Source organism: Suricata suricatta, chromosome 6 (genome assembly GCF_006229205.1).
Source record: "Suricata suricatta isolate VVHF042 chromosome 6, meerkat_22Aug2017_6uvM2_HiC, whole genome shotgun sequence".
NCBI lineage: Eukaryota > Metazoa > Chordata > Mammalia > Carnivora > Herpestidae > Suricata > Suricata suricatta.
Genome location: NC_043705.1, coordinates 32,939,744 through 32,966,618, shown reverse-complemented (window position 1 = coordinate 32,966,618; position 26,875 = coordinate 32,939,744). Strand labels below are relative to the sequence as shown.

Here is a 26,875-nt window from a genome sequence, read left to right as displayed (position 1 = left end):
TCCTGTTCTGGGGGCCCAGTGTTACTGATGACATATTCATATTCTCGATGAGCATCTTCAGTTTCTGTTGAACATTTTGTACACAGAGACCTAATTCTTCCTGAGGCGTGCCTACTTTGGTGGGATATATTGGTGACCTCCTTGTATGAGGCACCCGAAAAGCAGGGAATAAGGCACAAAGCTGGCTGACTTTCAACAGGGGTATCCAGATTAGGGCTAACAGAACTCTCGACAGCCCAGTTCACACCAAGTTGTGTCCAAGATATCAACTCAGCTCAAGTTCTGTTAAGTCTCTCTTTGAATTGCCACTGGAATTAGTTAGTGAAGTGTACCTCAAAAAGAATAAACACCAGAAGGTGACCTTTCTGGAAGCAGAAGAAAAGGTTGGAAAAATCAGCCACGTGTGCAAAGAAAAATACAGCAAGAAAAGTTTCTTCCTTTGAAATGATGAACCCGAGTGTTTGCTTCGGGGCATCTGATCTAACTGACTCACGCTGAAATTAAAGGCAGAACTTAATAACTGGTTTGTGAAGAAGAGGGAATTTAGAATTTCCTTATGGACAAAGAACCAGAATAAAAAGCCTGCACCCCTTCACAGCTATATGGCTGGTGCAGGACAATTAGGTAGCAAAACTTCTTCACTTATTTTTCAATGACTCAGAATCGAAAGAACTACTAATTCCCAAGAACTTTTCTTTTCCATATAAGTACAGAAAACAGCCCTTCAAGTTGTGAATTAAATTTCAATTGAACAAGATAGTTAGTGTAGGGTTTTATACAAGAAATGGCCAGATTTCTGTCACAAGTATTAGTAAACTGCTAGCTGTCTGAGAGGGAAAAAAGTCTAAGAGTCCTAGTGAGAAATTCAGGTTGGGGATGGGAGGCTTCAAAATACAACACAATCAAATGATCGAATTCCAACTTTTTGTTCCTCTAAATAATTTTTCTGCCTCTGTTATGTCCTCTTTAAAAAAATTTTTAACTAATTTTTTAAATGTTTATCTTTGAGAGAGCGAGGGAGACAGAACACAAGGGAGGAAGACCAGAGAGAGGGAGACAGAGAATCCAAAGCTGGCTGCAAGCTCTGAGCTGTCCGCACAGAGCCCGATGCGAGGCTCAAACCCAAGAACCTCAAGATCATAACCTGAGCGGAAGTCAGGTGCTTAACTGATTAAGCCACTCGGGTGCCCCGATGGCATCTTAAATGTAGATCCATAGAGACTTCTGTGAAAAACAAATAAGCAAGCAAACAAAGAAACATTTGGGACACTGCACCATATTTTTTCCTCAGCCCAATGACAAATGGCATTTTTTAGCCATAGGCAGTCTCCTGGCTAAAAGAATAAAAAAGTTGGGTCATAAAACTACCACTCCTCCTCCCCCACTTTCAGTGAACTGGACTGAAGTAGACAAGGAAATTACAAACTTCAAAGGAGATCTAGAAGATAAAGTATAGAGATTATTGGAAACCCTGCCCGTACAACATAAACTGCAAAGACAATTCATCCAACCATAAATATTTTTAAGTGAATGACCAAGCCACTCACTCACTACTTAAAATCTGTCTCATTTTGGCAGCAAAGCTTGCCCTATGCATGTAGAGCTGATTTCTACCATCTGGGCTGTAAGAGATCTGAGGGGGAGAGTATTTGCTCGTCTCTTTCCTAGTGCCTGGAACACGGTCTGAGACAGTAGGTACTTAGTGTATGTTTGCTAAATGACTGGGAAGGGACTGTCAGGCCTGGCTGATTTTGGTTGATGTTTGTGAGGACTCTAGGGTGCAGGATATAGCAGCCAATGTTCAACTGGAGGTGCCATATACCAAAGGGACATGTAAGATAAAGATAAGTCTACACTCCACTGAGATTTAAGAAAAGTTAGAGGGTCGAGGAAGAGCAGTTGATGGGTGTTCTTCCGCTCATAATTATTCAACTGAAGTCTTCACCTGGGACAGAGCTGGATCTAACTACTGTCCGGGATGATTACGTTGGCCTGTCAGTCACTAACATGCGGATCTTGTCTCTACTGGATTAGCGTGTCAGGATTCCCATGACTCTGCTTCTCGATCTCCTGCCAGTGTATTTTCACTGTGACAATTGTACATTGTAAGTACTGCCATGAGATGAGTAAGGACATATTTCCTCTAATTCCACTTTCACACAAAGGATCAAGAAGAAAATGGGAAAGAGGATGTGTGAGGGGGTGGGGGCTGCTTCTCCCCCAGAGGAAGCGAAGAGTTCCATGGCACTCCTATCATGACGTCTGTGCTGTAAGGCACGACATATGGAAGTTAAGGGAGGATACACACTTCCTCAGAGACAGAACTGAAGTCAACACATTTGCTTTATGTAAGAAATCTCCTGCACTTCAGCTTTGGGTTTTCCAACTTTCAAGCAGTATTCTTCCAGTCCAAGGGCTGAAGTTAGTGGGCTTTCATCATCCTAGTCAGGGATGTCTGAGGTGGCATGCCGACAGTCTTGCCAATGTCATTTTCTCATCATATCCCTAAGCGCCGTGACTCCTAGATTCTAATCTGCAAGCTGCACCTGCCTATGTCTTCTAAGGCTGGGAAAATAGTGAACAAAACTGAGCAGAGCTTGCCAACTTGCTCAAAACCTAAGATGATTTCTCTATGTCACTGCTTTCAGTCACTAGAACAACAAAAAAACCTCTTTTGAGTGCGTGTAATCAAAATAAGATCACTTTTCCTACTCCTACAACAGAAGCTGAAAAGGGTTATAAAAGTAATTGTTCCTTTTTTCATCAGCCTGAAGCAGGTGATCTTACTGGCTAGAAGGCAGGGGTAGTGTGGAATACAGGTGATTTAGCCAGTGTGTCTGAGGTTACCAGGGCAACTGCTAATTATTATTGAATAATTCTAGTGTACCTCCATAAAGGTCAAGAGTTAAGGTTTTTCCATTATATATTCCGCTTTAAAATGGGGCTTTAAAAGGAAATTGGGGGAGAGAGCAGATGGAGGATGACAGATGAAGATCAGGTTAAAGAACTATATATAGCACCAGAAAATTGAACTACTTAAATTTCACAATGTTGGTTTAGGAGACGGTGGAGAAGTTCATGAGTAAATGTAAAAAATGACTTTCTGGTTTCCTAAGTTAGGGCATCTCAAATTAGTAATCTGAAGTCAGAAATCTAAGTCAGGCCAGACGCAGGGATCTAACTGGATCTACTTCACCTAGCTCCTGTAGACAAATGTCCTGTGCTGTCCCAAGAGTTGCCATTTTCTAACCTGACCAGGAGCCCTAGAAAGACCAGCCTGGACAACAGTCATTGGGCCACTGAAATAATAATTCAAGAAGACTTGATTTCACTGAAACTCACCAAAAGCAACACCTTCTTGGTACAGGTCTTATTCTTTAAACAGTGTCTTACTCATATCCTTAGTTACTGAGAATGTAACAAATTTTAAAAGTTTATAAAAATTCCTGTGTTTCCTTCAGCAGCACACATACTAAAAATTGGAAGGATACAGAGATTAGCGTGACCTCTGGGCAAAAACGACACACAAATTGTAAAGCATCCCATGTTTTAAAACTCAGACCATCAAGCCTATGCCTTAAACTTATACAGTGACGTGTGCCAATTATTGTTCAATAAAACTGGGAAATTAAAGCACACGTATTAAAAAATATCCTTCTAACAAAGATGTACCCCACAACTTTAAGAAAAAAATAAAATGGTGATTTTAAAACTGAGAAAATTTACTTCTGAGTTTTAAAAACAGAACGATCAAAGCATACACACGTTAAAAAAATTCTAACACTACAAAAGGGTAGTGTTGAAAGGAAATGTCAGTGTCCCTTGCACCAAAAACCACTGTCCCATGGGTCTCTATGAGAGATAACCGCATAGATTCGCTCCCCTGTATCTTTCCAGAAATATTACAAACATGCACACATACCTGTAGGTGTATATATCACTGGAGTCATATATAAGTAGGTTAAGCCACGCACACCAATAGTTTTCAAATCTAAGTGGCTATCAAAATCACCCAGCAAGTTTAAGAAAAATACCAAAATTCAGACACTACCCCAGGCCAATTAACTCTGAGGCTCTGGGAAAGGATGTTGTCATTTTCCACTTTAGGTTCCTCAGGTAATACTAAATTTCATACTCATTCCTCTGCCGTACTGGGTAGCGGTCTACTCCAGTACTTATTTTGGCAGTCTTTTACCGATGCTTATCCCTTCAGGTCCCACTCTTTGGCTTTTATACATGGTGTTACAATCTACATCTGCACTAGACAACACCTATTGTGCTTCCTGCCCTCTTTTCCCTAGGCGAGAACTAGCATGGATCACATCCTGCATCCTCTGGCTTCCTGTTGGGGTCACCAAGGGGGGAGCTCTGGCAAGAGATTAGCAGGAGAAAGGAAAGTATCAAGGTATTTATTCCCTTGTCTCTCTGAGAGGTTGTCTGAACCTGGTTGAGTCCCTTGACCAAAATTCCTTTCAAGGTACTGACTCTAGAGACCTCTCTCTGCTTCTAGGGCTGGTCACCATTTTCTACTCGCGTCCCTCCAGCCTAAGGATGCTAAATGGTTGGGTACAACTAGCCCCGGTTTACTGCATTATCTCCTGTGATTTTCCTGCCACCACCCCTATATAAATAAACCCTCCCTGAATTACGCTATTTTCATGGTGCTGATGTTGCTTCTTAGGATTCTAATACATTATCCTTGGACAGACATCTTTGCATTTCTTTCTTTGTGGCCAATATCATCTTGGATCTCTCAGAAGGCACAGCTTCTTCACAGAAGGCAATAAGAGGTAATGGGTGGTCCATACAGCGACTTTTATTCCTTTACTGCATATTTTTGACAAAAACCAGGGCACAGCCCCACCACCTGTTCAATGTGAAACTTTTTTTTTTTTTTTAACTTTTACTTAGTTTTGAGAGACAGAGCATGAATGAGAGAGAGGCAAAGAGAGGGGGAGATGCAGAATCCAAAGCAGGCTCCAGGATGTGAGCTGTCAGCACAGAGCCTGACTCAGGACTTGAACCAGGGACCATGAGATCTTGAACTGAGCCGAAGTGGCTCAACTGACTGAGCCACCCAGGGGCCCCTTGTAAGGACTATTGAAGTGAACAATGAAACAATGTCTTGGGGAGAACTCCACTGTTTCTTTGAGAAAGAAGCTAACAGGCACTAAAAGAACCCAAGAGAGCAAATGGAGTGAATGACTAAGAGGCAGAAATTCAGAACACTTTTAGAAACTCTTTTTCTTTTTGTCACAATGACACACAAATTTACAGAGTCACAGGCTGGAAAGGCATTCCTGAGGCTGAATTATCCCCCAGTGAAAACTCAGGATTGCAAATAGGTTCTTCCTCTAATTAGTATCGTTCCAGTCGGCTCCACCCAACAGAGAAATGATGGAATAGATATATGGCTTGACAAGACTGTGGAGAGTAAACACCTGAGCCTGCAGATTCTGTGCAAACAGCCTGAAAGCAGTCTTTAACGAGGAGTGCTCCTACTGATTTCAGTCTATTTTGTTATTTGTAGTTAACTTAGTTTTAGGTGTCTTATTTTAAAATTACCTTAGTATTTTTAATATGGGTTCTCTGTGTCACACCAGGATCAAATCAACAAAAATCACCACTGAGTGTCTACTCCTACCACCAGAAGAGATCAATAGTCAGAATCTGTTCATAGTAGGGCAACAGGCTAAGAGCAAACCAATTTTTGCTTAGCATAGAAGGAAACCGATTTACCACATATTTATGCAGGTATTAATTCATCTGACCCTCACAACAACCTTGAAGATAGGTCTAACTTTAGGACAATTCTTTTTATTATTGTTATTATTCCCATTTCACAGAGGAGGTTTAGCTCACAGAGGGGAACAAACTGCCCAAGTTGACAGTCAGGAAACAGCAGAGCCAAAGCTTCACTACCAGGCCCAATGGGTTTTCCTTACACCAGATTCCAAAGCTTTTCGTACATGATATAGTTCATGTCAGCCTTCAGACAGCTATTTGTAACCATAAATGTATATATAAACTACATCTGCTGTCCTGAAGAACTGTTGCCCCAATAATGCCATGCATTATGAAAAATACATTTCCCCCCTCAAAAGCAGAGTGTTCATATAGAAAAGCACTTCTTCAACTGTAGAATAGACTCTTAAGAGGCTAACAAGATGGGCTGTCAAGAGCACATTCTAAGGTCAAATACATTTAGGAAACGTGGCATAACACATGCCCTTTGGGAGATGCACAATGGACATATTAATGGCTCAAAAGTCCTCGAGACCAGAATCTGTTGAACTTTATCCAACTCAGCTCTTGCTCTTCCCCACCTGCCCCTCTCCTCATGTACCAGTTTGGGGAAGACTGATTTAGAAGTCTCAAATCTCCTATCCATGTTAAATGGTCATCTACAACTTTCCAAGCGGATTTCCACTCTATGCAAAGGTCTTCATTTGCTCATGTGACACATACAGGAGGTGCTCAATAAAAATATCTGTTGGTTTAATTGAGGCACTTGCCCCTTCTTGATTTGTGACCAAAAAGCACGCATTTGCAAAGCTGTAGGCTGGCTTCCCTGGGGCTTTGGAAAGTACAGCCCTGGTGAGCTAACTGGGTTCCTCTGAGAAGCACACTCATCAGTCCCCAGCCTCACAAGTTGTGACTAATCTCAAAGGCCAGGGGCAGCGTGTTCTTGAGCCCCTCTACTGTCATCACTGCAGGGACAACCAGAGTGCTAGCAATGACACATGCTTGGTCCTGCAGGTTTTACAAGGAGGTCAGTCCTGTGTTTATTCTTGTGGAAGTCCATCCGCCCAATGCGCTCTATGCTTATGGTTCTCAGACTTCACGATGTATGCAGATCACCTGCAGAGCTTGTTGGAACACAGAGCCTGGGCTACTCCTCCAGAGCGGCTGGTCCAGTGAGTCTGAGGTGGAGCCTGAGGGTAGGTATATCTAATAGACTCTCAGCTCGTGCCAGGGATACTGGTCCAGGGAACACGCTGACCACCACCCTGGGCTAAGACCCCGCCCTGGAAGACCTATGGAGCTGAGAGCGAAGGAGACCCATGCTAGATCCTGCCTGGTTTCCTAAATACTTAATGCAGACAAGGGGTTAAAAGAAAGATCCTAAGGCTGTTTCCAGCTAGAAATGTGTTCCTAGCTAAGTAAGCATCTGCTTTCCAGACTGACTAAAAGGGTTTAAAAAGGAGCACTTTAATATGATTTTAATTTACTCAATTTAGGATCTGAATTTACTAATAAGATTTCCCCAAAGTATATATGTAGGGAGAGAAACAATTCTAAATCTAATTCTAAGTGACAAAAATGGCAATTTGAAATTCCTTCAAAGTCTCCTTATAGGCGTAATAGTGCTAAAAGCCATGCACAAAATATTAAGCCTATTTTCTTCCCTAAAGATTTGATAAAAAAAAATTTTCAAGATTTATAAATGCCTAACACCTATTTACCTATAAAATACAGTGCCATAAGGCATTTGAGGGCAGCTAAATTCAGATTAAATTCACTTATTTATATGTTTAATTAAGCCCCAAGGCTTTAGTTACCATCTACTCTGTGTCACGACAAATGTGAGTAATTGTTTGAGATTATTTAGCAAGATAAATTGGTTGACAGAAAAAAATACAGAACCTTTATGATGTTAGCTCGCCCAGGGGTAGAAACAGCAATGTGTGTGAAGGACATTTTTTCATTTGCCATTTCCACTGTGCCGGAAAACAGGGATGTGGCTGAGCACTTGAACGGTGTCCCGTCCCCACCTCCTCCCATGCCCCCTCTGCTGACAGGCTGCAGAGATCCAAGTGGCACTGACAGCCCTGTGCTTGGGAAGAAATCCTGCTGGGTCATGAAGTGTGAGGGCTGCCTTGAGCAATTTTTTTATGTGAAAAAAAAAGAAAGAAAGAAAAAAGAACTGCTAATAACCAAACACATTTATCCAATAAAAATCAGATGGGTCATCAGGCAGGAATCTCCACCCTCAACCAAAGGAGGCCAGCTGGGCTCCAAACTGGGGAAGGAGATCTTGGCTGGGGAATGGGAAAAGCTGACAGGAAGCCACTCAGAAAACAAGAATACGGGTCACATCAGCGACCATCTCTAAAAATGCCCAGGGAACACGGCCTAGTTACTTGGAGGAGCTGCGGCCACTGCGGACCCGGCAGACTGAGGCGTGAGCAGGATGGTTTCGAGCTGCTCTAAGAAACAACCAGAACGAGCCTGACTGGGCCACCACAGAGGTGGTGAGGAGGAACACGAAAAGGCAACTGATCCCCTGTGAAAAATGATGTCACCTTCACAGTATTTCCCAAGGTGAAGAATGCTACCAAGTTTTCAGGCAAAACAGTCTGAAGGGACCTTTTCTGCTTGGAGGTGGGTGAGAATCAGAATCCTCAGTCTCGGAGGGAAGATCCTCCTCCACAGAAAAGTGATTCAGCCACCGAGGAAAACTTCCTCTTCGAATCTCTGCATTCCAAAGAATGACAAATCAAGATCATTGTAGTAAAATCATAGCTGCCTGTTTCAGTGTAACACTTTTGGCATAAAATCACACTTAGGTGATACAATTACTTTAAATATATACCACTTATTATCACCGTTTAATGCGTATTATTCATTCTGTGATTCACTTGGTCTCAGTAAATAACAGCTATGCACACAGCTCAACCCCGTGGGAGATGGGTTTCCAAATTGTTCAGCAACATGCTTGCCTGCCCCAATGATGGTCTGGGTTTGAAGAGGGGCAAGGCCTGTCCCTAGAGAAGTTCCTCCTTCTCACTGATAACTCAAGGACCGGACTGAGAGCTGCAGTCTCACATTCCCCAAATTCAGGAGGGAAGCTGGTGCAGGAAGGCGAGGAGAACAGCCTGGGACATCTGTCCGCATATGAGAAAGACACACAGAGGTGGAGGGGAGAGAGCGCGAGAAAGGAGATAGGGAGGAGGGCAGGCCCACCAAAACAAAATTAACTGTTATTCACCAGGCTCAACGTAGGAAATAAAAGATGATCTCATTTAATCTTTCCCACACCTTTCTGAGGAGGTACAATTCCTGTTTTCTAAATGGGAAAAATGAGAGGAGGAAAGCACTCAAGTAGCTCGCCTCCTTTCCCTCCCAATCAGTGCTTCCTCTATTCTTCGTTAGTTCTGTCCGTACAACTCTCCAGCATTTGCTACACAGACACCGTTGTACCTCCTGTCTCCACTGCAAGACAGGACCAGGGAGGAGACAAACTCCCCCGGGCGTTATCACTGCATCCTCACACTCAGAATAATGCCCGGCCCACAGGAGGTGCTCAAACAGCATGTGGGGAGTAAATGTTGACTGGATCAAGTGAAAAAGAGAAGTAAAATCTTACAGATACCTCTCAAGTTTTCCTCAGATTTCATCTCAGAGCAACTGAATCAAAGTCAGAAGGAGCAGCAGTGCTTCAGAGAAACAACACAGCCTGGACGCAAGCCCTGTTTATCTTGTGAATTCCAGAGGCTGTTCTCTCGCCTCTCACTGGCCACTAAGAGGTAGAGGACGGTTGACTCTGGCACAGTTTGAAGGCGTTTGGCATGCACACATCTTTTAGGTCACCAGAAATAACTTGGAAATGTGTCTGTGTGTGTGTTAAGCGGCGAGGACAAGAAAAATTCATTTTACTTATGAGGCTACTGGGCAGTGAGTTATTTTTTAGGGGTGGGGAACCACTCGGGCAGGGACAACTCCAAGGGTGGGCTCCTCCCATGGCTAGAATCATCCTCTGTCCTCCTAGCGTGCTTTCCATCTGAGCAAGCACCTCCGTCCCTTCCCCAGCGGTCTGAAGAAAGCATTCACCTAGGAGTCTTTCACTTGAGGGAATTACTCAAAATTTTTATGTCCCTAGTGGGACGTCCCCTGACTTCTTTCTTAGCATTTGTTTACTTCCTCCTCAAAAATCACTATCTTCCAGAAAGGCAACGGCACAAGGCCAACTCCACTGGTCACTGTGAGAGTAGAGTGACTTTTATTTTGTCAGTCCTTTGTAAGCACCATTTGAACAATCTCCTTTCTCAGAGACAGGTCAGCTCTGCTTTGTCCGGCACAAGGAGCGGGGGGATGGGCATGCCCGGGGCCGAGGACTGGTGCCAGCCAGTCTATGTTGGTGCCAGCAGTAAAACCCTGGGTTTCCTGCTTTCCATGCCAGTGTTTGAGCTATCTTTCTGTCTGCCTCAGTCATTAGCTATGGGTTTTGTTTTGTCTCTTAACTTCCTAGAATCTCATTTATGAATCACTTTCTTTCAAAGAAGATTCTGAAAATTGAAGGGCTAGTCTCCATGCTGCCACTCTCTACAGTGAGAACCTTTCCTGCCTCACCCAGGCAATCCAGCCCTCTCCCAAGGCAGGTGGTGGACTCTGAGGTCACCAACGCACAGGCCTTCTGTCATATTCAGGTATTGCTGAATAAACTGGCCCAAACTCAGCGGCTTAAAAACTCACAGTGCATTATTTCTCATGAATCTGTGGGTTGAATGGGGAGCTTTTCTATTTGTCCTTCCTAGACTCACTCAGGTAGCTGCATTCAACTGACTGGTGGCCTGGACTTGGGCTTGGGTGGGATGGCTGGGCTTCTCTCTCCAATGGTCTGTCATGCTCAAGGAGGCCAGACTTGACATTTTACATGGCAGCTGGATTCCAAGAAGATGGGATGGAAGGCTGCAAGGCCCAGGCTTGGAGGTCACACACGATGTCATCTGTGCCACATTCTATTGGCCAAATCAAGACATTGGATGAGGGCCAGCCTAAATCCAAGGAGTCCACCTCTGAATGGGGGTTGCAAAGATTCTTTGGCCATATTTAATCTACCACAGGGATACAGCCAGGAGATAAGACAGAGTGAACCAGGCCAGTTGTGAGAAGATAACCCCTGTGGCCAGCATCATCTGTTACCAAGCAACACAAGGATTTAGCATGGCCAAATCTTCTAACTTCTTTTAAAAGAAGTTAGAAATCCAGATTTTTAAAAAATGTATTGATTTTTTAGAGCAGTTTTCTGTTTCCAGAAAAATTGCTCAAAATAACTCAAAGTTTCCATGTAATATTTCCCCACTGCCTAAATTCCCCTGTAATCAACATCTCTCATTTGTGAGGTACATTTGTTGCAACTGACAAACCGATCTGATACATTATTAGTAACTCAAGTTCATGGTTGACATTAGGATTCACTCTCTGACCCACTGGTTTTATGGGTTTTGACAGACACAATGTTGTCTGATCCCCACTGTTACAGTGCCATGCAGAATGGTGTCAATACCCTAAAAATGGCCGGCATTCCACCTACTCCTCCCACCTGCTCACTCATCTCTTTACTGACTCTATGGTTTTGTCTTTTCCACAACGTCAGATACGTGGTATCATACAATTTTGTAGTATTTTCAGAGGGGCTTCTTTCTGGACTTCAGAGCTCACTTCTTTTTATCACCAAATTATATTCCATTGTCTAGATGTACCATAGTTGGTTTATCCATTCACCTACTCAAGAACACCCTGGTTGCTTCCAAACTTTGGCAATTATCAATGAAGCTGCTATAAATACTCATAGGCAGGTTTTTGTGTGAACTTCAGTTTTCAACTCATTTGAAAAAACACCAGGGAGTGTGATTGCTGGACTGTGCCGTATGAGAAATCTATGTTTAGCTTTCTAAGAAAATGACAAATTGTCTTTCAAAGGGGGTGTCTCCTTTTGCATTCCCACTCGCAATGCATGAGAGTTCCTGTTGCTCCACATCCTCAGAACATTAAAGCAGTGGTGTCGCTGTTTTAGATTTTAGGCGTTCTAACAGGTATACAGAGAGATCTCATTGTTTTAACTTGCTATTCCCTAATGACCTAAGATATTGAACATCTTTTCAGATGTTTTGCAACTAAATGTCTTCTTAGCGAGGTGCCTGTCCAGATCTTTTGTGCTATTTTTAACTGGGCTGCTTATTTATTATTGAATGTGAAGAGTTCTTTGTATATTTTGGACACTGATCCTTTATCAGGTATGTGTTTTACAAGTATTTTCCCCTATTCTGGGCTTGGCTTTTCTTTTTCTTAATAATATCTTTCATAGGGCATAGGTTTTTAACCTAAATCAAGTCCAACTTAACCAATTTTTTCTTTCATGGATCATGGACCTAGTCATTGCCAAACCCAAGGTCACCTAGATTTTCTCTTATGCCATCTTCTAGAAATTTCATAGTTTTGTATTTTACATTTCAGTCTATGATCCATTTTGAATTAATATTTTGAAAGATATCAAGTCTGTATCTCTATCTACCTACCTTGCATGTGGATGTCTAGTTGTTCCAGCATGAAATGCTGATTTGATCTCAGGGTCATGAGCTACCATGGTGGATATAGAAATTGCTTAAGTAAATAAAATAAATAAATAATAAAAATAATAAATAAACAAACAAATGTTGGCTTAGTAGGTGCTGTTTTTGTTTTCTTGTTTGGTGGTAGTGGTAGGAGAGAAAGGAAGCTCCCTTTCTATCAACACATGTCTGTAGGCTTTTTTTTTTCTTTTCCATCGTGGATCATCTTTACCTCCCCCAACCCTCTTATCTGCAATGATCTTGATCCATCCATTTTGATCTATGTAATCTTAGCTAACACCAACCTCACATTTCACCTGTCCACCTTTTCCAGTATTCTCACTAGGTGAACATAATCAGTTAAAGGCTGGTGAACTCTGGGGGTACCTGGGGGCTCAGTTGGATAAGCGTCTGACTTTGGCTCAGGTCATGGGCATATGGTTCATGGGTTCAAGCTCCATGGCGTCAGGCTCTGTGATGACAAATGAGAGCCTGGAGCCTGCTTTGGATTATGTGTCTCCCTCTTTCTCTGCCCCTCCCTTGCTCATCCTCAGTCTCTCCTTAGCTTCTGAAAATAAATAAATGTTAAAAAAAAAGTTAGTGAACTATAAAAGCACTTATGAGCTATAAATCCCATTTAGCACTGCCATATACCACTGTCCTTCCGCCTTAGCCTGACTATAAACTCTTGGGGAGGCCAGGAATCCTCTTTTTCTCGTTTACCCCTGGTAGCTTAGCACAGGCTGGCCACACAATAGGTCAGCAATAGTTGCTGCCAATTTTAGACTAGTTGCACTTTGGTCCTGACTTACCAAGTGTCCTCTTATCTTTAGGAAAGATGGCTACACTTTAGGAGGTCTGGCTGAGGACCTGCCAAAGATGTAGAGTGTAGCCTTGACCTGGCATGGTTCAAATGGTACATCTCTAATTTTGATGCCTGATTTAGCATTATGCCCACACAAACAAGAGCACCCTGGTCTCCTTGGGGAATTAGGAAAGATTTACCAATGAGACAGCAAAATGTGGTCCCTAAAGTACCAAAGGGTGCTGAGTCACAAAGCATGTTCCTTTCATTATGACTATTACGTGGTCATAATGACCGTTCCAGTCATTATGAAAACAATGAAAAGCAAATGAATGAAAAAAAAAAAAAAAGAACAGTTTCTGGTGACTGGGTCCCCACCTTATGCCTAATTAATATTCAAACTAATGGTAATCCCCCACCCCCTGACTTTGTTTTCTGTTTTCATCTGAATCATTAAGTGTTTCCATTCAAGGATCTCTGTGCACTTTAAAGTGAACAAGGATGGAGGGAATGGACACTTCCATTCCCCAGGGGTCTTGGTTGGTTGTGACTGAGCCCAATCACCATGGCATACCCTGCTGACAGACTTCTCACGCTTTTTCAGGCAAAGTATTATGGCTTCTGTTGCCAGGATCACCTAGTTGCTGTTTATGGTCCACTCGAGAAAATCACAGGCAGAAAAAACAAGGTTAGGCACAGACTTGGAAATGGCATCTCACTGCCTTGGGTTTCAAAAATGGTGGGTGGACTTGCTGTAGAGCTTATGGGGCCTCTCCTGGGGCCCTGATTCAGGGCGGTGGCCAACTCCGGTGTCAGTGCCAGTATCAACACTGCGTCCACTCCAGGAACTGCCTTGAACTCAAGACCTATTCTATCAGTAAGGTATTCACCAGAAGCCTAAAAGGATAGCAGTCTTGTCAGAAACACCCACACTCCTACATCCAACTTTCCTTGAAAGTCAAACAAAGAAGCTGTTCCCAGCATCACCCTTCCTTCCCTGGGAAAGCCCCCATCCAGCAGGCAGGGAACGGTCCCCTTGGATGGTATGAAGCCGGCAGAGTGACCCCCAGTGTTTTTACATAAAACAAATCACATCTAGACGACTGAAAAATACAACTCCAAAGTCTCCTGCTCCAGGACCTGTTTTAAAAAACATTGTCCCATTTATCCCTTAGCTGCTGAAGCAGTCTCTTTAGACATATTGTACTCAGTGGTGACTCAGGGGGCTCCCAGCTGCCAGCTACTAAAAACAAAGATTCAAGACCACTAATTGGTACTGCCGGCTAAAACCAGGGGACAGTAAGCAACCTGGGCCTGAAATTCAACCTCGCTCATGCTGAGCAACAAATAACATCAGTAACTGACAGGTACAAAGGTTTAGACAAAATGGGGAGAGAGGAAGAGAGAGAGAGACAGAGAGAGAGACGGAGGCAGAGGCAGGGAGGGAGGGAGGGATGGGCAGGCAGAGAGACAGAGAGACAGAGAGAGAGAGAGAGAGAGAAAGAAAGAGAGAGAGAGAGAAACCAGACTCTCCTTCGAGTCTAGGAAAGCAGATATAGGAGTGCTTGACAAGGCCAGATAGCAAGCAAGAGGTGGAGTGTCCACAGGCAAGGGTGGCCATGGAGAAGCAGAAGAGACTCACTGCCCATAAGCTGTACGAGTTAAACTACCGTGAGCTCTTGAGGCACTGGTATACTTCTTGGCGAGTAAACATTTTACCCACCAGGTAATAGGTGAGTAATTCAATTTCCTGAACATTAAGGTGGGATTTAAAGCTGTCAACCACTGAAAACAGACCATATTTTCCCAGTATGTGATTTCATTTTATGCTATTGTTTCGTCTGCAGTGTACATACCCCTTAACTCCATTTTAGAGTCCTTTCCCCGCCCCTCATGCCTTAATATCCGAGTCTCCTCTAAAGCAAAAATTGTTGGACCCATTTTACTGATCTATAAACTGTGAATATCTTAAAGACATAGAATGGCAGGGTGTGACCCTGCAACCAAGGCACGGAGAGGGGCACGAGAAGGTTCTGACATCCCAGTACCTCATCAGGTACAACAACTGCCCTGAAGGCAATCTGCGGCTGAACCTCGAATTATTTTCACTAGAGAAAGGCAAGGTCAACTCCGCTTTTCCCGAGTCTTATACAACTGTAGGCTGAGAGTCCAGCTGTTCTGGTCATGGCCTCACATATTTTCTGCAAAGGCTCCAGTTCACAAGATTTATGCATTGGTCTGAAGAAGCATGCTAAGCAATGTGGGAGGAAACCACAAGGGAGGACTTTCTGGCCCTCGCACAGTGGCTCTCCTCCAGGGAGGACTGAACAAGCAGCCCCAAAAGGGCCTTTTCTCAGCTAGAAAAGCTTCTCTTTTCTAGTCTCTGGTATGTGATCACAATCATGCTAAGGTCTGAGGATCTGGAGACTCAAAGGGCTCCTGGGCGTGGGGGGCTCTTCTTTCTAGCAGGAGACACGGAGGTAGCACCGGACATACTCCACATCATCAGGGAGAAGGGAAACCAAGACAACATAAATGGGTGAAGCAGACTTGCTTCTACTGAGTTACTATAGTGCCTGGATGTTTTGTAAAACTCAAAGAAATCGCTTTTCATGCCCAGCAGCCAGCACAGTCAGTAGCCATCACCAAAGCCATCTCAGCAGGATGGTAAATCAAAGATCACCAAGGCCAAGAAGCAGGATGTTAAGAATGATGATTCCCCTCTGAGATGATGATGCTTAAAAAATCCAGAACAAACTAGCCAAGCTCCACATTTAGGAAGAAGGTTAAAATCATGTTCATAGGACAATGCTCCAAGTTAGATGGGGCCAGAGGGCCAATTCCGGGTGGAATGGCTCAGCCAGGAACTACTGTGTCACAGGCAGCTGGACACCATACTTACAGAGAGTTGGGCCGGGTAGGTTTGGGCGCATCGGCATCCGGGTCACTGGAGTTCATGTTGGGCTGTAAGCTGCTGCTGGAATTAAGGATGCTGTTGGCATTCGATGAGACAACAGATTCCAAACTGGAATTGATAATGCTGTTTCTTTGTTCCTCTGTGGAAACACAAGGCCACAAGCCCCGAATTACTATTATTTCATAGGGATAATTTGTTCCTACATATATACAGAAACTTATCATCAACAATGGGAATGGATTGAGATCTCAACAAAGCTAAGAAAAAGACACATGAAATGGTCAGAATTACAGGTGGAAAAGGGAGAGGAAAGCAAAGAAGAGAGTACATGACTTGCAACATTCGAGCAAACGCACCCCCCTCACCAGCCTGACAATGGGGACCAGCCATTTTCCTCATGGCTCTACCACTGTACCAGAAGTTGTGTGTCTTCATTTGACTGGCAGATGGGCAAAACAAGAGCAATCTTCATAGCCCCTTGCATTCAAAGAGACCCCTTGGTTTTTGTGCCATTCATGTTTTATTCTAAAACTCTTACTCCCAAAGTGGTTTTAATTGCTGGGGCCATGTCCTACCTCCAATTCTACAGCACTTCACTATAAAATATCTACTCCTGGGTGCCTGGGTGACTCAGTTGGTTGGGCTTCCGACTTTGGCTCAGGTCATGATCCCTCGGTTTGTGAGTTTGAGCCCAACATCGGGCTTTGTGCTGATGGCTCAGAGCCTAGAGCCTGCTTTAGATTCTGTGTCTCTGTCTCTCTATCCCTCCCTTGCTTGCATTGTGTCTTGCTCTCTTTCTCAAAAATAAATAAACATTAAAAAATATATCTACTCCTTGGCCATCAACTTCTTTATGACTCTGCAATCTAAATTCCTGACGACGCCCAAGACAAACCATTCTGGGTTGCCCCCAGCTCCATGTATTTGATGTCTAGCTTCAAGTTAGTTCTTTGATTAACAGATCTGTAAGGGTTACAGAGTAGTCTGCATATAAAAACACCAAGAACACAGTCCACGAAGTCATATTAGGGCTTAGAGAGTATTACTAAGCAGGTAGGGAAGAAACCAGAGTTCTTGTCAAGACTCCACCCCTGAATGGTTGAATGGCCTCAGGCAATTTTCACTCTGTTTCTTGGTTAATGCATCTATCAAATGGGGAGAGTGACAGCTGCTTTGCACAGCTTGAGGAGTTCATGAGGATCAAGTGGGATCATATGCAAGAATGCATTTTGTAAACTTCAGAACACTGTTCTAAGAAAGTAACTCCCTTTTTCTTCCCATCTTTAAAAACTTGGAACCATGTGATGAAGAAAAAAATTGGGGGATGATTTAGCCAAATGGTATGGGCACCACTGCTGTAGCGAAGTATTAGAGACTTGGAAGGTCATTCTTGTCCCACATTCAACACAGATACACTATAATGAAATCAGCTGATGTTGAAGGCAATCAATTCACTTATCAGGAAATAGTGTATCTGGGTTAATGCACACTGGACCTTTGAAATGTGCCAGAGGTGTACCATATCCCTAAGAAGACAGACCGGACTCAGTGACATGGTAACTTAGAGGTTGACATTTGAACTCAGGTCTCTTTAGGCAATCAAGGGAATGATGTGATAAAAAATATTTTTCCATTTGCACTAGTCATGTGCATAAAAATGTATTATGCTTGTGAGATATTAGAGTAATTTTCACACTTAATAAACACACACATATGCACACGTGCGTGCGCGTGCACGCGCGCGCGCACACACACACACACACACACACCCACACACACACCCAAAGCCCCCAGTAACTTGGCAAATTCTCAATACTATCTTTAAAACCTTATAGAAGAAGGGTGCTTAGGTGGCTCAGTACATTAAACAACTGACTCCTGATTTCGGCTCAGGTCATCATCTCACAGTTTGTGAGATCAAGTCCTGCTTCAGGCTCTGTGCTAACAGGACAAAGCCTGCTTGGGATTTTCTCTCTTTGCCCCTCCCCTGCTCACACACAAACTCTCTCTCAAAATGAATAAGTAAATAAACTTAAAAAATTCCTCACAAAACCCTACAGAAGAGTCAAAAATCCCATGAGGCTACTGGGACATTTCTGAACTGAAATATATTAAAAAACAAAACATAAAAAAGGAGATTATTAACTTGATTCCTGAGATTTAGAACTATTTATACTTCAAGAGCTTAAGTTCCAAACAGAAACAGCAACAAAGAAACAGAAACCAAAAGAGTTACAATGAGCCAAGATGTAGGAGAACGACCAGCGCCTTTAAATGGGAACTTGTGATCAGGAAGAAAAACAACTCTAAAGTTACATATAGGGGATCACTGAGAACATGGATATGCCACTCGTCAGTATGAATCAGCTAAGTGAAAGTTTCCTTTGCCCAAATTACTCTTATAGAGATTTCTGAAAAACTGTGAGAAGCCCAAAACCACCATATAGAAAATGGGACTATAGATAACACTTCTCTGGGGTTCAACTCTGTCAATTTCTGCTTCACAGGGAAGAAGAGATGAAAAGTTTTATCAACTCTAGCTTGACAAGTTTGCATGACCTAATTCTCTGAATTCACAGGAAGTAGAAGAGTATAACCATAGTTCACATCTCTCCTGTGATAATATTTAGTTGCTCATAAGAGGGCTATGATACTATAAATTAAAAACAAATGCCTTGCTAAAAATACATTAGTTCTTAAAAAATATTATTGGGACTTTTTTTTTCCTGTTTACTATCTATTAGAAAAAGAGAGTATCTGAAATAGACTCTTCTTCAATTTTCATCTATTCAAAAAATGTTTATTAAGTATTTACTGAGTACAAAACACATCACCAGACAGTGGACCCCTACACTAATTTCCATGTATTTTAGTCAGATGCATATTAGAGTATTTATTAACGTGCACTTATTTATTTGTTCATATGTCTACTTTCCCTGATAGGGTTCAAGCAACCTAGATTAAACATTGGACAGATAAAACTTTGAAATCACCACTGAAAAAATTATATAAAGATGCTTTGCAACAACCAGTACAAAAGCAAGTATCACAGGAATCTTCCCCCAAAACCAAGAGCACACTGTATACATTGTATGTTAGCCAACTTGACAGTAAGCTATTTTAAAAAAGAAGATGCTTTATTTTATAAAATATTTTATCAGAATCCTAACACTCATAAGAATCTCATTCTACAAACGGGACTTAGGTAAGATGTTTGGCTTTCTCCATGAAGGAAGCAAGAAGACTGCTACATATGGAAACTGACATCTGTCTGAAATGAACCCACATGGGAATGAAGACAGGGATGGACAGTGAGAGCCTGGCCCTTCCTGGACTAGAAAGCCAAAAGAATTAAATGAGTGGCTATTCCCAAATTGAAATCAAGGATTTCCAGTATCTCATTCAGTGGAGGTCATCAGAATTTGTTTTTAGGAAATAAATCCTGTCTACGGCCATACCACCCTGAAGGCGCCCAATCTTGTCTGATCTCTGAAGCTAAGCAGGGTCGGGCCTGGTTAGTACTTGGATGGGAGGAAATAAATCCTTTATGAGATTCTATTTTGACTTACATTTAGGTATCTCAGGCCTTACAAATATGCATAACCTATAACAAAATGACAACAAAAGCACAAGATCAAGGAGTCCTTTGTCCAACAAGAAAACACACCAAAAAATGTAATCGTAAAACTTTATAGTTTTGCAGTGAAGATAGCCAAATACGCATATGAAGAGTCAGACTCTTTACTGGTATGCCTTGATGGACCCTGTGGTAAGGAAATCTGGAAACCTGGCACTCTTTGACTGTAAAACCACTACAGTTTTATTGGACACAAGACCTTGAACAGAGAGACTGAGAGCTTCTAGGGATGGGCAGACTTCTGAGCTGAAACACTGACCAGTGTGTCACTGAGAGGGAGCAGGACAGTGGCAGTCAGTCCAGAGAAGAGGTAGAGAATAAAACCAACAGCCAATCAAATGTTTTAGTGGTTATATAACAAACTATATCAAGACAAATTCTAAAGCACTGGGCACAAATTAAAAATCAAAGAGAACATGGCTCAGTAATGTCATTCCAAATGGGGAACTTCGACAGGTGGGCAAATGAGTACTTGCCCTAACAGAAAAACATAATGAGAACAGCAGTCTCAAGCACAGTTTTTAAAAATTAAATTAACCAAATTGTTCAAATATCAGAGCCGGACCTGTTCGAGACACTGATGATTCAAGCCAGTTCCGGCATCGTCATCAGAAGGTCTAAGAAGGACTGATGACAATTACATTGCTGAAGAAAAGGAAATTACAGGCTAGGAGACTGAAAAAGACAAACAACTACAGTTATGAGTCAAATCAATAGCATCAGAGAGAACCACTTAAATGACCAAAAGTGAAAGAAAGCCCACAACTCAGGAGTATGCCTCAACTGCTTCAGGTCCACGGGGATGCTTGCTTTCTTCAAACATGTTGGTCAACAAGAACCTCTCTTCATTTCAGTCACAGAAAACAGGGGCTCAGAGCAAGGAAATGATAAAATAAGTCCCCAAACAACTGTAAACATGTGTGGGTAAGCACTGGATGTTTTTATGAACACACATTCTATGAAGAGTGCTTAATGAAACATGGTCCTGGGGCTTTAGAAATGCAAACTACTGAAGGCAGGGGCATAAAGGACACGTCAAGCGTCTGTTACAGTGACGTGTGAGGTCAGCGTCAGGTACACATTCCTGGCACCTGGCCCATGCATGGTGTTCACTAAAGCTCCATGAATGGGTGTAGGGCAAATAATAAATATAAGGTGACAATAAGCCATCAAAACGTATTCTTCTAGCACAGAAAGAGGTAGTTCTGTGTGACTGAATTTTCAGGTGCTTCGGACAGGCACCACTAATGTCCTTGAAACCAAAGTAATGGTTATAGTGGGCAGACTCTGTGTTTTTTTGTACAAATCAGGAGCGGAAAAATAGGACTATGCAACCAAATCACTGCCACTAAAAAAAGAAAGCCAGAGAATAATTTTGGTGATATTGTACTTGTTCTGGGGGTTGCCATGGAAATCTGGGAGCTAAGCAACCTCCCTTTCCATATTTACCAAGTGATTCCTGCTCACTCTAATGGCACTCCCTCCCCACCCCCACCCCACCCACAAAAGGCAGGGTCTCTGTTTATCACAGAACCCGGAGACAAGGCCAGGAACGCACATGCAGAACCAAACCGAATTCAGAGGTCTCAGCAAGCCTGGACACTCTGGCCCACTGAATACACAGGATGGGGGGATAAATAGGAAACACAGACTTGCAACGTCATTCTGGGGGAGGTTTCCCACCACGCATGGACCTCTGTCAGAATAGGGGCTAACATCATCTTCCCATGATGTCTGAGACCTAGCAGTCAAATGAGGGAAGAGAAATGTTCTTTAAGAGCAGAGCATGATGCCTCATAGAGCCCAAGGAGGGGGACACGCTGTCTACACGATCAAACAGGGAGGAAAGGGAGTTACCAGACTGACGGAAGTTCTGCAAAGGCACAGGCTTGAGACAAAAAATACAAAGACAAAAGCACTATGCCCAGAGGCTTTCCCTTGCTGCGGTAGGGAGAGAGGTGTACTTTCTCCTGCTTATTAAAGTTTTGCAATGAAGACTGCAATGTATCATCCTGACAAGATAGGATGATAATAGTATGGCAGCTTAATGAATTTTGCAATAAAAAATGATGAGTGCACAGCAATTTCTGAGTTTACCATCTCTGGGAAACACCCAAGTACATGAGAAGCTTAGAATCAGACTTTCTGAAGCAATTTTTTTCCCTCGTAGTTTTCGTTCCTGATAACAGTGGCGTGCCAAGCGGCACTAAAATCTGAGGTGGTATGATTTCATGCTGACCTGGTGTCAGTCCCTATGATAAAAATAATCTTAAAAAGCAGTCTGAGCAATGTGTTTGGGCACATAAGAACATTTTGGGCAGTGTTTCAAAAAACAGTCCTAAAAAGCAGATTGGGCAATGACGGACTAAATAGTGAATTGGTGAGTAAAAAATGTGGGCAACGTGTTGTTTTGACCATAGGACACAGTACACGGCATTACAACTTTTGGCAGGTTGTCCCCAACAAAAATACCAATTTTGGTCCTATGCATAGTGACTGACTTTTTTTTCCTACTGAGGCTGCTCATAATAACCCTTTTCTCTGCAAAGGGAAAGAAAGCCAGTAAAACTGGGTTTCACGAGAGAATGGGGGAATCATTACAGCTGGCCCAGGACTGAAATGATTCACAGGAAAGAGGCAGAGAGGCACAGTGGAGAAGCCCACCCCTGAAACACCACCATTTCCAAAACCACAAAGTACGAACAAATGTCTACATGTGGCTGAACCAGGGATGAAGGATCAGAGTTAAACAGATTCTCTACTACATACAACAAAGCCTTTCCCCCCCAGCTGAGTAGTTTCTTTGGAGTAGGGACATTCTTTCTTTAATCTCTGGCTCCCTGATAAGTGACGGAATCCACTACAGAATGCTTATATTATTGCTCATTAGCAAACAGAAAATGCTATGTTTACTTATTTTTATACCATGACTCATTAAAAAATGGGCTTGGGATAGTAAAGGAATATGTGAATAGGTAGTTTGTTTTTAGTGATGTAAAAATTGGTCAATACATAATAAAGATGCAGTCCTCTCCAATTTCCAAAGTACAGAAAAGCATACAAATATTCCATACGTATTTTGGTGTGTAAATGTCCAGTCATTTTTCTATACATAGAAACCTACATATACATACTTTTAACCAAATAGTATAACATCATAACTACAGTTGAGTTACTTGCTTTGTTCACTTAGTGATAAAGCCAGAGATAGGAGCCTATAATATGCTTTTTTTTTTCATTTAATGATCTACCTTGAGATTTTTTCTTGCCATTAGCTTTCCAGGGCATCATTTTTTAAATGGCCACATCAACTACGTGGTTTTCAGTCACACATGGTCACAATGTATAATTTAGCCAAGAGCCACATTACACCTTACAGTCCATGTGACAGTAGGCATCCATGTGGATAAACATGTCACCTGCCAAAACAAACAGGTGTGTCCCGAGCAGCTGGGATCTGCAGAGGCAACCAGAGAAAAGGCACATGCCACAGCTTTGAGTGCTGGGAGAAAGGCATTATGTAATATGCCTTTGAATACTATGAATTCCCAGTTATTTTTCAACCAGGAAGACACAAATGAGAAGTATATGAGCTGAATTCTTAGCCTCTCACTGGGTCTGTCTGGGAAAGGGTCCAGGATGAATTATATTGGCTAAAAGAAATAATGAGAGCTATAATCCAGCAGCTAGTTAGCGTGATCCATGTAAAACAAAGCCCAAGAATCCATTCCCACCCCCCAGGCCACCAACTCATCCCAGCTGCTGATATATTTGAATTCAAGCACCAGAACAGCTCTCTCTGGGGCCAGGGTGACTCTGCAATACCCTCACATATGGGCCTCTTCTCTGGAAACTGCGAGATCCAGAGAGGGAGTACTTGCTCAGTCAAACCTAATGTAAAACTATAGCCTGATGATAACCATCGTGATCGTAGCTAACGTTTATTAGGCGCTTACTATGTTCTAGGCCCACGGTCAATCACTAACATGCACGTGCACTGGCTCACTTCATCATGGTAACTGCCCTCCAAGGAAGCTGTTATTAGTGACTGATTTTACAGATTAGCAAATGGAGGTTCGGAAAGGAAAAGTAATGCATCCCAAGTCTCGGAGCAGCTACGGCGCAGAGATGGCACTGAAACAATGCAGTCTGACTGGAGAGACCTCCTGATTCAGATTGTACCTGGGAAGGGACCAAGGATCCGTATTTTTAACAAGCTCCTTATGCGAGTCAAATGTATATGAAGTTTAAGAACCACTGTTCCAAGAAACAGGTTCCAGCACCTTGGTGTAAGTACTAAACATCTGGGACAAAAATCGGTGATGAATGTCAGCTCGTGATCACTTGGAGGAACTCTGAAAGGCACCAGATCTGGTGGCTGGTTCCCTCTAATCCTCTGCCCCCACCCCTACAGTCGTCCAGCTTAACTACAGCTACTATGTCAGTACCTTTCACCTCGATATACCACTCCGATTTCTGCTGGATGATGTATCTGTGTGGCGCCCTGGAGACTCAACAGCCATCTCCTTTGCTACCATTCACCTGCCAGAGCAGCTGAAAAAACCTTGTTCCGTTTGTTCTGTGAGTGCAACTCACAGTGAATTCCTTGGCCAGCAAATGAAAGGCCCCTCTGAATGCAGCCTGCTCTCTGCAGAGTTGATGCAAGATCTGGAGAGGCGGCTGCCTGCTGGTTTGCATATGGAAAAATCCGTTCAAGATGGTTCAAGTGCCCCCATGGCACAGTGGGATGCTAGGACAGATGGCTCTTACTACTTCTGTAATTCAGTCTAAAAAGATTTTCACTTCCGGGGCTCAAGAACTGACAGAGGCACCCTTTTGGAGACAACCTGGCATGGGGAAGGAACATCACCTGGGCACAAATTTCTCCTCAGCACTCTACCAACTGGGTGACCACTTAACCTCTGGAGTGTGAGTTTACTTGTCTATGAAGTGTGGGGAGGGGGAACCTGCCTCACCAGGTGGGGTGATGGCCGTTGTGAGAATGAAATGATGTAAGGATGTGCTTAGCAGGCTGTCTGCCATGTTGGGTGAGGGATAATAATTTTAACTTTGATTGCTGTTGTTACTGAATGAGGTTCAGATCTAACTTGGTCTCAAGATTCTTCACCAAATGCATTCACTTATCCTTCCACACCAGCCCTCCACTCCCACCCCCAAGCTATGTATTGGCAGATCTCTCACTTAATGGAAGTTTCAACTCCAGATTCATAAGGAGAACTGGAAATATTTCCCCTTAGAATTAAGGTTGGGTTTGAAGGTTAGGTCACAAAAGCAAACAGATCCACATTTCCTTGAGAACAACCCCACAAGCTGAAACCAGAAGGCAGTATAATCACTGGATAATAGTGTAGCTCTGAAGTCAGAACAACTGGATTCAAACCTACTTTGTTGCTGTGTGATCCTGAGTACGTCATGTAGTATAAATTTTATCTTCATCCGTTGTCCCAAATGGGGACAGTACCTGTGTTATATAATTATAAAGTCGTGTTGCTATGCACAGTGCTTAGTATGAGAAATCACTTGATAAATTAAAGAGCCATGTATGTATTAAACATACATTAACAAAAAAAATTGATTTCTACAGGAGAATGTTTTCAAAGTTCAAATGGGGACATAGCTTTCCACAATCCTCAGTTTGAGAGACAAGAGCTACCCTCTGCTACTTATAGAAAGACTATTCCATGTTCCCTCTGTAGAGCATTACAGCACTCTTCTGTCCTTTGTGCGAGACTATGACTCATTTCCTTTAGCATCTTACTCAGAATTCTACCTTTCAGAAAGCATTCCTTGACCACCTACATACAACTTGGATTTCTGGTCCCCTCTTCACTGACAATATTTAGTGACTCGCATTTGTTGCTATGTTTCTACATCCTGTATTTTCTCCATCAATTCCTGTCCTTATTTCCCACGAAGTTTCTTCATTTTTAAATTTTTATTTATTTTTGGGAGAGAGAGAGAGAGAGAGAGGAAGACACAGAGCTCAAAGCAGTACCAGCACGGTCAGGGCAGAGGCCAATGCAGGGGCTTGAACCCATGAACCCCGAGATCATGACCTGAGCTGAGGTTGGATGCTCCACTGACTGATCTGCCAAGGTGCCCTTCTACCAAGTTTTTATCTCAGAGACTGCTCCCATTTCATTCCTAGTCCCTCTTCCACCACACACTGATTGTATATGCGCTGCCTTGGGACTGACCAAAGTCCCCACCCAACACAGAGCAGGAGAAAGCATCTAGCTTCTCATTCTGGGAGGAGAATATGGCCATCATTAAGATATCACTACCTTCAGGGAAAGGGAAGATGCCCCCAGGAGAATATTTCACTAATACCCATAGATTAAAGCTGAAGAATCTTGTGGAGGTGCTGGGACCCAATGGGTCTATTTTACACAGAAGAAAAAACTCCTTCTGGAAAACAAGACCCATACTCAGGAGCATCAGCTAATATGCCATATGCTTCCTGAAGCCTGAAGTACAAAGACAGAGGACTGAACCTATGAACCTCTCTGGGAAAAGAGTGGCAACCTGTAACCTGAGGCCAAGGGTGTTGGCACAGATTCGCGTCTAAGACAAGCGTCTTCTGTGCAGAGTGGGGGCAATGCAGAGATGGGAGAGAAAAATGTGTGCTGATGATCCACAATAGAGCCTCTCAAAGGAAGCATCCAAGAGAGCTATGCTAGGAGTCTGAGGCCCATTAAACATCTCAACAGGGACTGAAGAGAGGGTTGACTAATGCAATACAGAGAAAATACTCAAGTACAAATACATCAGTGAGGAGAAAAGCATAATTGAACTCAGGTGGAAATAAGAAGAAATGGGGATCTGAAAAATGTCATCTGCTAAGTGTCACGGTACAGAAGAGCTATGTGAAAATGTGCTCGTGTGTCTATACAAGAGCAATCCCTCTAACCAGATTTTTCTCTGTGGCTAGAACCTGAAGAAAGGTAAGGTCACATCAAAGCCAGACAGGTGTCCTAGGAACCAAAAGTGCACAGCACAGAAGTGACAGGTTAACAATGTGCATCCCCAGTGAAAGAACAGCCAACTGACAGTATCGGAACCCAACTCTAGTCAATAGAAATTTGAGATGTACATGAAGAGAAAGAAACGGAGTCACTCAAAACTTCAGAGCAAGATCTGCAGATTCCAAACCGTGATAC

General features: G+C 42.9%; 1 protein-coding gene and 1 non-coding gene across 6 annotated transcripts in view; one reads left to right on the top strand and one right to left on the bottom strand.

The window, feature by feature from the left end:
- The window catches only part of ARHGAP26 (Rho GTPase activating protein 26), a 419,918-nt gene that overhangs the window by 61,106 nt on the left and 331,937 nt on the right, over window positions 1-26,875 (bottom strand). For all 5 annotated transcript variants that reach the window (XM_029942151.1, XM_029942152.1, XM_029942153.1 and 2 more), the window contains exon 20: window positions 16,043-16,196. In XM_029942151.1, the coding sequence (XP_029798011.1) occupies window positions 16,043-16,196 (154 nt within the window). The remainder of the gene's footprint in view (window positions 1-16,042; window positions 16,197-26,875) is intronic.
- LOC115295086 lies at window positions 3,449-3,552 on the top strand. Its single transcript, XR_003910310.1, has one exon. It is a non-coding gene; the product is annotated as a U6 spliceosomal RNA (small nuclear RNA).